The sequence below is a fragment of the Capsella rubella genome, unplaced genomic scaffold (assembly GCF_000375325.1).
Source record: "Capsella rubella cultivar Monte Gargano unplaced genomic scaffold, Caprub1_0 scaffold_1, whole genome shotgun sequence".
NCBI lineage: Eukaryota > Viridiplantae > Streptophyta > Magnoliopsida > Brassicales > Brassicaceae > Capsella > Capsella rubella.
In genome coordinates, this window is record NW_006238923.1 from 16754370 (window position 1) to 16765196 (window position 10827).

Below are 10827 nucleotides of genomic sequence, written 5' to 3' on the forward strand. Positions count from 1 at the left end.
TATAGGTTCTCAAGTTTAAGATTCGTATTTATTACACAGTTAAGAGTATGTTTTTAGGGTAAGAAGAAGAAAAAACACATGTGGAAGTCATATGCTTCTCTGTCAGCTGCTGACGTGGACTTTCGTGCGTTACCTTTTTTAAAGTTTACCGAGTCTATTCATTTGACACGTGGTTGGATCGTAGCGCGTTGTTCATATTATACTCTTAAAACAATTAGTTTTTTTACCCTTTTGTTTTGTTGAAATTGTTTACAGTTCCACTAAGTTTTGATTATTGCTATTTTAACCCTGTAATAATACTATTGTGTTCTCTCAATTTCGTGTAAACTGAATTTTTACAATTCGTGTTGAAATTGTGTGTCCTACTCCTACCATAACCAAACATGGTAATTGCTTTACACAGCGCTTAATTGTTTTATTAAGAATTTTCTTCTTCTAACGTACCAATTTACACCTATTAGGGCTATTAATATAAATAAAATATTTATTGTAATCAATTATAAATGGTTTTTATTGATTGTGTTTTCTCTTCTAGTTGTAATTGTATGAAAACATACTTTAAATAGACGCGTATTTAAGCACCAACACGACCAATAAAATTCATGTTTTGCCTTTTTTTTCAAATTGCATTTAATGTTTTCTACCTATCTACTATACTATGGTTTCCATTAGTAAATAACATTAACATGAAAATCAATCTTTTCGACATGAAATATTAGTCATTTTCCTAAGATTGTACAAAATTGGAAATAATTATTCCACAAAAGAATGAGAATGAAACCCATGTTCAATATGTATAAAATGAAGGTTTTGGATTTGGATTTGGATTTTGGATCGGATCGAAAATTGTTCGGATTCAGATGATTTAAGTAGGAAATCTTATTATCTATTTAGATTTTATGACTATTCGATTTGGTTTCAGTTCACAATAACTAACCTTTAGAACGCTTTTTGAAAAGAAAACATAAAAGGTTGCACGATTTTAGATTAAAAATAATTAAATTTTAATAAACCTTGTATTATCTAACAAAAAAATATTGGGAAATCTATAATATTTCAGATATTTTTGTTATTTAATATTTTAACTAAATAATTATAGATATATAATTGTATTTCAGAATTTTGGATATACTGGTTAGTTTTTGGTTCGGTTTACATAATTCGAATCGGAAAAAAAGTATAATCCAATAATTATTGAGTTCAGTTTTCTTGTTCTTTCCAAATGATAGAGTTCAGTTTAGAAACTAATCTTTTGTTTTCAGTTTTGGATTGGTTTAAGAATTGTATGATCAGACCTAAATGTTAATAATACACAATACACTCTATCCCAGATAACAAAAACACGGTCCATGCTTTCATAACCTTATGTATCACATTTGACCAACTTTAATTTATTTTTCAACTACGAAAAACTTCCAACTTTTTATTATTCTACACATATTGAGAGAGAGAGAGTCACAAGAATTACGACACTAAACCAAACCCATTCCCCAGAAAGAGAAAGAAAGATAGAGAGATTATATATATATATATAAAAGATGGGAGACGTACGGAGGATTGTGGTGGTCGTAGAAGACAAAGAAGCGGCGAGGACGGCGTTACAATGGGCACTTCACAACCTCCTCCGCCAAGGTGACGTCATAGTCCTCCTCCACGTCTTCTCTCCTCCTCCCTCCCGTAAGAAGAAATCCACGGCGGCCCGTAACCTCCGCCGCCACGGTTACCATCTCGCACTCTCTTTCCGTGAAATCTGCGACTCTTTCTTCAACGTGAGTCATTAGAAACGAATCTTTTTTGATCGGAGAGTTTTGTTGTTTACTTTCCATTTTCTTGATGAGTTTTAAAAAAGGTTATATAACTTGTGGGTGATCGAGATTTTTTAAACAGACGCATACGGAGATCATCGTGAGGGAAGGAGAAGATGATGGAAGAATGATTGCTCAAGTTGTTAAAGAGATTGGTGCTTCCATGCTTCTCGTTGGTCTCCATCAGCACAGCTTTCTTTACAGGTACTATTTTGATCGATTTGAAACTTCCGGGGTCATTATTTAAAAGATTCTGAACCCCACAGTCCACAGATGGGCAATGAGTGGGATTGACGTAGCAAGATACTTTGATTGCAAAGTGATGGCTATAAAGCAGCCTTCTTCACCGGAACAGTTGACTCCGGCCAAGGTTAAGGGACACAAGACCTCGCCCAGCACAGCTACATCAGACAGTTTAACTAATTTTGACTTTTCACAAGTTGAAATTTCTGGATTACAGTAAGATTTCCTAATACACTCTTCTTTGATTCCTCGATTATAAAACATTTCATACTAACTCTGATAATGGTAATAAAAAGTGAAACTTTGACTTAAACAGGGTTCCTGAGGTTCCGACACCACCTAAAGTGCCGTACAGGTTATGTCCGAGTCCTCATGCTATACTGTGGAGAACGAGACCCCGGAGGAGATCTAAAGACCAATACGGTGTCGTTTCCTAGTTTCGAGATTTTTGTTTTATATAAAAGGAAAAAGCAAAACTTTACTCTCAAATTTATTTGTTTTTGTCAAAGAAACAATTTTTTTTTTTACTCAAATACAAAAAGAATCATTCCAAATTCCAAATCACATTATTCTTGAACAATGAACAACAAATTTCACATGCCATCGTTAGAGATATAAAGAAGAATGATGATAGTTTATGTTAAATACTACTAAGCTTTCCCTCTCCCCCTGTAAACTGTATCTGTAGTTTTGTATGCTAATAAATATTCTAAACACATTACCTTTTATAGCAACAAGTGTTCTCTCCTGTATTCACGTACAATCACTGGTATGCTTGTCGGAGGAATCTATTTTTACACACACACAGATAAAGATGTATCAGACACTACTGCATTGACATAATAAACTTAGAACATAATAATATGTGTGATACTTACCATTCCATAATCCGATACGATCATAGATATATATTCTGAAGGAGTTGAATCATACCTGGAACAACAAAACACGAGATTAAGAGAAACTAAGATAAAGATTTGAGATGACTTTTCAAAACCACTTTAAAAAGCGCTTTACATTAGATTCAGGAACTGAAGGTTTTTGTTGTTGTCCATCGTCTTTAAATGCTTTGCTTTGGTACTAAATGATGGTATGCTGGCTACGGCATCAGGATCGCCTGTAAAGTTTCCGCACATTCAAATCTCTATTCAATATCTGATTTCGAGCAAAGGACTAATCAACAAGAAGTACAAAGAAGGGCGAGTGAAATATTACCAAGTTCATTGGTGCAGATGGAATCAAGTAGTACTCTTTCATGAAACTTGTATGCTTCACAACACACAATTACAGGAACACTAAATGCGTTTGCAACCATTGCTACGCAAGCTGTACCAACTTTCGAGTAAAGAGTTCCATTCGAGAAGATTGATGAAGCCCCAAGAAAAACCCGTGTAGCTTCACGCATAATGTAGGAAATGGCGTTTATATGAGTGTAGGTACAGTCGAGGCCACGTGTCACAAGTCTGCGGAGTAGCTTTTGCCCTTCAAGATTCGGGCGTGAGTCTACAATCACTACACGGAACTTTTTCCCAATCTCATGGGCATATAAGAGAATCATCTCAACCACACAAGAGAATCCGTATGTGAGAAGAACCTCTCCATCTCTGATTTTTGTTACAGCATGTTGTACAATTACCTTGTCTGCAAGAATTATCTTCTCATCTATGAACCGTCCAATGTCCGAACACAGGGAGGCTTTTGCCTCTGGCTCTGACAGGTTTACAGGTAGTTTTCTTATTTGGTTCTTCAGGAACCTGATTGCGTTTCCCATGCTCATGGAGAGTGGACGACATTCTATCAAGAATGAAACATAACCATTAATTTTGGTTGTCAAGTCCATGGTCAGGTCTTTCATAGGAGGTGTAGTGTAATCTTTAATAGCTTCTTGGAATGCTTGGAGCATGGCAATGCATCGCGCATTGTCCCCAGATATATCTCCAGCCAAATGTTGCAAACCAACCTAAGATAAACAATATACATGTGTAATGTCATTTGAAGAAATAAATTCACGGCCACACATCTAAACAAAGAGATGTACCTTATAGACTGCATGGTGTATGGTATCGAGTATGAAAATATTGGAGCTTAAATCGGGAAGCTGATTGCCACGCTCGTATTGAGGAAGATGGAGAAATAATTCAACTTTGTTCTTGCTCTCGGTCTGTTCAACGACTGCACGCTTCTTAGCTTTCTCGACTCGGCTTTTGTCGTCATACTGCATTTGTGTCTGAGGGACATCCATTCTCTTCTCTTTTTCTACTGCTACAGCTGTTTTTACAGAAACAGAGGATGTGGCGGGAAGTCTTTCTTTCTTCGGTTGAGGCTTTTTGGCAGCTTTGCCAGGATTAGCTTTACCAGACTCATCTGCACGCCTGTTTCCTTCGCCTAAAAATTGCAAGAGGGAAGCAATCAGATGATTGTACATTTCACTTTAATGTAAACGGAAAACAAAGCAAACTTATTGTCAAAACAAGAACCTTTTGCAGCAGCTTTTGCTGCCCGTTGTGCCTCTTGGATGGCACGCCTTTCTGCTTTAGTTGTTTTATCTTTCAGCGATTTTGGTTCCTTTTCCTTCTGGGGTTTTGTGGTCACAGATTCACTCTTTCCTGCATGATTTTCTTTCTGTAAGTAATGAAATGCAAAACTACAAGGAAACATCTATCCATGGCAATAATGGAATGACTCAAACCCATAGCAATTCAAAAGGTCAAAATTGATACTAGAGACAAAGATGCATTTCAACTTCTGATTCTAAAGGCGAGTGCAGTTTGGGAATGGAACTTAATGACCCTTCTATGGCTGGGCAGCATCAACAGCTCCGGAAAATTCCATAGCCTCTGACCGTGGAGTGTACTACAGGAGTGTAATGACCATTCTCCGGCCATGCGGTGACCGAAAATTTCGTTTTTGTCAGAAACTGGGGACTGCAATTCAGTTCATAGAAGACGAATTCCCAACCTCGGCGATAATAACATCAACGTGGTAAAGGAGAAAAATTTGATGATGCATTTCCGTCAATGTTAAAGATGCCTAAGCTGACTTTCAAAAAAATAAGGCAGATCATGTTGACAAAGCAAAGAATAGAGTTCTGCTTTCATGATAAAAAAAGGCTTGTTGTCGTCCTGTCTACGAAGCATCCTTTTGCAGAAGTGAGTTAACATGAAGTATACAAAGATTGCTGTATATGAAACTAAGAAACAGAACGCTATTTCAGAGAAATTTAAGTGCCAATGATGACACGTTGTTGAGTGGGAAGCTCAGTCAATTTCACACTTAAACACCTCTGAAACAGCAGCAACTGCATCTACCTCCGATAGAGAGGTAGCTTCCTGGAAGTGCTTGATTCGGGAGTTTTTTGAACCACCTCTGCAAATGGAGACAGACCACAACAGCTGATTCATTTATCATCAATGCGCGACTCTCTGACAGTCCACAACAGCTGATTCATTATCTTCAAAGCACGACTCAGTGTTTCAAATTCGGAGTCCGGCTATTAACAACCAGACTTTGCTTCCAAACAGACTCAACTTTAAATATTCCTCACATATACTTGTGTGGTTATCATCAGAGCTAGAGAATAGTCATCTCTGGCTACTCAAGACAAAGCCGCAGCTATTAACCAGGCCAGAGAATGGTCATCGAACAGGTTACTGACTTCCAAACCAGACACCAAGGAAATAGGAAAAATCAAGCTCCACTTCCAAACCAGACTCTCAGAAGTTCTCCATGAGAGCGAGGCTTAACCAAGTTTCATAGTTTTCCAAACTAATCATGATTCTCGGGGCCTACCCTGGTCCCTACGGCAGCGCTCATTCTTACTTGGGGGATTACAATTCATTATAAAGGTCTCTTTTTTATATAATACCAAACTCATAATTATACAAATAACTAAACGCAATTTATTCAATAGACCCTTAAATTTGATTGAGTGATAAGTATACATACCAGAAACTTCGGCGATCTTCTTTGTCACTTCAGAAGCTGACACGGTCGCAATTTTGGGTTCAGGCTCTTGAGGAGCTCTAACCGCTAAAGTCAAATCGAATCCTCCATTAGGAAAACTCGCCGATAACTTTGCTGAATCGCTCCGTTGAAACCCAAACAGAGAAACCGAATCCTCAGAAAACTCTCCGTTACTCGACGGTGGTGACGTCCCAAGAAGCGAATCAGGAGGATTGTAACTGCCGACGTTAAGACCCCGATCATGGGCTAAGTATCTGCGAAAGGCGGCAGGTCCAGGAACGGGTACAGGAGCAGCAGCAGCAGCAACAGCGCGAGAGGTTAGATTGTCAGAATGGTGACGCGAAGGCGGAATTAAGACCGGAGAAATGAGATTCCCGGAAGGTGAATCAGAGAGAGGAGAAGAAGAGGTTGTTGCCTCTACCGGACCGGATTGGCTTCGATTGGGTCGTTGTGATGAGTCTTGAGTCGGCTCGATTGCTGATGTGAAGAAGCCTACTCGACGGACTTTAGGAACCGCAAGAGCTCCGCGACGAGTATCCATGGAGAGAGAGACCGTTACTCAAGTTTTGGATGACGACGATGATGATGATGAATTTTTTTAGGGTTTTAATTAGGCGGAGGAGAGGTATAAAGGATTAAACCAAAACGGTGGACGACTGATTAAAACCTTATTTATGCAAGTTGAATTTAATTATATTTTTATAACGTGCCAAAAAGTAATTAAATGTAGTTTTGTCATTTATGCTTTTCGTTAATCAAATTTTCATTAATCTTTTATTACATTGGTATAGTTTTCAATATATATTTACACAAAATGAAACGAATGTTTTGACCCATGGACAAATATGCAAGCATACGTTCCATGCTTGTTTGAGTACTAGCAATTAATCCTGAAAACGAATAATTAGAAAATTTGTGATATTTAGGGGGTGTATTCAAAGTAGAATTTTAAAAGATTTGTGTAGAACTTATAAATCCACTGTTATTCAAACATGAATTTTAAAAAGTCTCATGAAATCCACTGTTATTCAACTAATGATTTCAAAATCCACCTTAAAATCCATTGTTATTGAAAACAATTTGTGGATTTGGCTTTTAATGATTTTGAAGGATTTCAGAGGATTTGGGAGGATTTTCTTAGTTAAAAATACAGAAATCAAAATCCCATGGTTTTTGGTGAGATTTGAAAGGATTTTACAAAAGTCATATGAACTTCCCTAAATTCATCAAAATCATTTAAAAACTTATAAAACTCAAATCTCTTAAAATTCCATTTTGAATACACCCCTCTTAGGATTCATTTCGTCTCGATCGAAAAGTTGATTTTATTATTTGTTTCGATTCATAAATTTTCAAGTATTCGAAACTTCGAATATTGTTTGTAATATTCGCAAATTATCCGCTTCACTTCGAGCCATCTATTTTTTTTTTGAAACTAAAAACATATAGTACATAAACATAACGTGCAAAATATGAGATATTAGAGGTTCTTGTTTGACATATTTTCAAAATAAGAAGGAAATGTAACTACCGTCCATAGGATTCTCACATTTTATTTTTAATATTGATTTTCTAACAAAGTTTTTTTTGCTTAAAAACAACATTTAGCAAAAAGCCTATAGGCCACAATATAATAATTTAAATAATAAGTCTATTAGATATAAACTCAAATCTATAAATACACATATTATATATATTATATAATGATTTATATTTATACATATATATAAATATACGAAGCAAAGTAGATATTCAACATTAAAAAAATATATATTAGTTATTTGCTTCGGATTTTACGAATACTACATTTTCATATTTGTTTCGCTTCAATATCTTATCGATATTTGAATTTTTGAATCAAATTGAAACAAATATCGAAGCGAAGCGAATCTAACGAATATTTTGCCCGGGGCTACTAGCAATATACGAGTGTCAATTTCATATATATAATGTATATGTAAATATGGTTATCAAAGTAAAAATATTTTATTTGTTATTTGAAGTGAAATAAATTGATTTGATGGTTACACATAGATAATGAAATAAAATTCATAGTCTATTTTGTAAGATAAATCATTTTTGGATTTTTTTTTTAACTTATGAAACTTAACATTCTTAAATTTTCAATGGAATATATTTGTTAATATATAATAATAGTTTATTAATTAAGATAATATTTTAGATCAATTTAATTTATTCTAATAACTAATTAGTCAAATATGTTAATTATTATTGATAACTAGGTAATGTCCCGCACATATAAAATTCTCGCGCGCAGCGCAGATCAACAACTAGTGTTTATATAAGTTTACACACATTTTTGGATACATTTCATAATTTTAGTGGCTTTTTGATATAATTTAAAAGAAATGGTATTTTAAAGTTTTTTTTGAAAAATGGTATTTTTAAAATCCTCCTGAATTTATTTGTTGATTTATTGTTCAATTTTGATAGCAATTATCTTCATTATTTTTGAGCATTTATAGGTAAAACAATAATAATGTTAATGATAAAAATGGAAATTTACTATGATGTTTAAATGTTTTATTTAAGGTTTTCATATAAACCTAAAGTATTTTGTAATTAAAATCTAAATTATTTTTGAAAGTAATAAATTATATATATTTCCTATAAAATCATATGAAGTGCAATCAAAAGTTCTTAAAACAATTCCCAAAGAATATTGTTTGTACTTAGCATAACATAAATAGTTCAATCGTTATATATTGTACTTAGCATCAAGCCAACAAAATACAAGTAGTAAAATCTAAAACAGTAATCATGAGTGAGTGATGCAGAAATCTGAGAATGTCACTTCAGATGTATTATCAAGAACAAGAATTCAGAACATGGCACAAAACAAATCCATTCAAGATTCAAGTAAATCCAAGAGTTACGAGGTACGATCTATAGAATCTAAGACAATAATCATTAGCTGACAATGCAAAATTCCAAAAATGTGGTTTCACTTGCGTAGAACAGTCACCAAGGGTTTAAAACATATATGTATAATGCAAAACAAATACATTCAAGATTCAATAATGCTATTACCATAATGAGAATTAGTAGGTCATCACATACATTCAAAAGTACTTGTATGCATAAGATCCCAAGATGAATCTATTTCATAAAATGCTACCCAAACAGAGATAAGTATAACAGACACACAATGTAATGTTCCAAAAGCTAAAAGTAAAATTCTAGAATGCCATTCACATGTTTAAAACAATCACCAAAGGTGTGGAGCTGAATACAAAACAAATTCTTTCAAGATTCAAGGAAACTACAATCATAATCTATAGATATTGCTCTTATGTCAAAATAAATATCTACACGAGACTCTAAGCTGTCTCCATTACATAGAGTAAGAATGATAAAAAAAATAGCACTAAGACAGAGAAAGAGAAAAAAACCAAAGGGCCTTATGATCATAAGACAAGAGACGTTATTGTAAACAATCAAGAAAATTCATTGCATATTCTAACTAAATACACCAAATGATTCAATAGAGTTAAATTGCCTATGTTAGATCACTAAAAGACCAATGGATAGGCACTCATGCAATAACAGAAATATTTCAATCACTATCTATTGTATAAAGAGATCAAGCCAAAGAGTAAAAGATTCAATAAGACTATTACCATAACGTGCAAAAGATCCCAAAATACGTAAAGAGAAAGTACACTACCAAGTAAAAGATGATAAGTATTTGAAACAAAGACGTAATGTTCCAATAGAAAGTACACTACCAAAACATATACACTTCCAAGATTCAAAATACGTATCTGCAGAAGATCCCAAAAGACATAAAGAGAAAATACACTACCAAAACTAAGATAATAAGTATTTTAAACAAAGTAATGTTTCAATAGCTAAAGTAAAATTCTAGAATGTCATTCACATGTTTAAAACAATCACCAAAGGTTTAGAGCAAAACACCAAACATAAGAGACTCTAAGATGCCTCCATTATATAGAGTAAGACATGATGACACAAAAGCACCAAAACAGAGACAGTAATGTTCCAATACAACAACACATTGTACTGTTCCAGTACCTAAAATTAACATTGTTTTTAATTAATTTATCACAGAGGAGTCTAGAAAAGCATATATATATATATATATATACCTGATCATAAATTCTGCTACAGTTGTAATATCAACATCTCCTGAAGTACGTACCTGTAAAAATCAAAATAGTCTATACTTGACATATACGTCTCTCACTAGTGATTTTCATAATAGTATCAACTAATTACTTCCAGGTTTGAAAAGCTCATTAAAAAAAACAAAAAGGTTTGAAAAATATATACCTGTCAAAGAAGTTTGCTACTTGAACTCAACTCAAAGTCTTAACAGATCCATATACCTGAAAAGAAAAAAAAGAAAATTTGTTAGTCTTCATTTTACGTGAATGTCATATACTTACCTCGTTCGTTTATGTTATTTGGTCTAAAGTCTAATCATGTTGCATATTCTTTGTCAGCTATCTTTGCCTTACAACTTTTTAAGTCATATGCTGAATTCACAGTTTGGTTTTGAGACTTCTTTACCCTGTTGTGTCGTTTTTAGCATCCAACATATCGCAACTGATCTTCTTTACTTTACTTTGCATCTTTACCCCGTTGTGTCGTTCTTAGCATCCAACATATCGCAACTGATCTTCTTTACTTTACTTTGCATGCACTACCCATCCAAAGTCTTTTACCTTTAAGCTTATGATTTTTCTAAGCCCCTCTTTGAGAACTCTTTGGTTCTATTCCCTCTTTGTCTTAAAGTTCATTCCCTTCCAAAGTTTTTTGACTCATTTGTCTG

At 34.2% G+C, this 10827-nt stretch overlaps 2 protein-coding genes and 1 long non-coding RNA gene across 3 annotated transcripts; 1 reads left to right on the plus strand and 2 right to left on the minus strand.

Moving 5' to 3' along the window:
• Positions 1 to 1421: 1421 nt before the first annotated feature.
• Positions 1422 to 2764, plus strand: LOC17898262. Its single transcript, XM_006305530.2, has 4 exons — positions 1422 to 1769; positions 1888 to 2009; positions 2079 to 2264; positions 2365 to 2764. Exons 1-4 carry the CDS (start codon positions 1539 to 1541, stop codon positions 2483 to 2485), a joined length of 660 nt encoding a protein of 219 aa, XP_006305592.1. The 5' UTR covers positions 1422 to 1538; the 3' UTR covers positions 2486 to 2764.
• Positions 2593 to 6660, minus strand: LOC17897784 (translation initiation factor eIF-2B subunit delta). The gene is made up of 7 exons (XM_006306890.2): positions 5994 to 6660; positions 4526 to 4654; positions 4087 to 4433; positions 3264 to 4008; positions 3066 to 3165; positions 2927 to 2981; positions 2593 to 2836 (listed from the first exon to the last, which is right to left on the minus strand). The coding sequence occupies exons 1-7, from the start codon at positions 6550 to 6552 to the stop codon at positions 2774 to 2776; spliced, it is 1998 nt and encodes a 665-aa protein (XP_006306952.1). The 5' UTR covers positions 6553 to 6660; the 3' UTR covers positions 2593 to 2773.
• A 3480-nt stretch (positions 6661 to 10140) lies between these two features.
• LOC111832652 lies at positions 10141 to 10793 on the minus strand. The gene is made up of 3 exons (XR_002835561.1): positions 10566 to 10793; positions 10326 to 10381; positions 10141 to 10194 (listed from the first exon to the last, which is right to left on the minus strand). It is a non-coding gene; the product is annotated as an uncharacterized LOC111832652 (long non-coding RNA).
• Between the last annotated feature and the right edge of the window lie 34 nt (positions 10794 to 10827).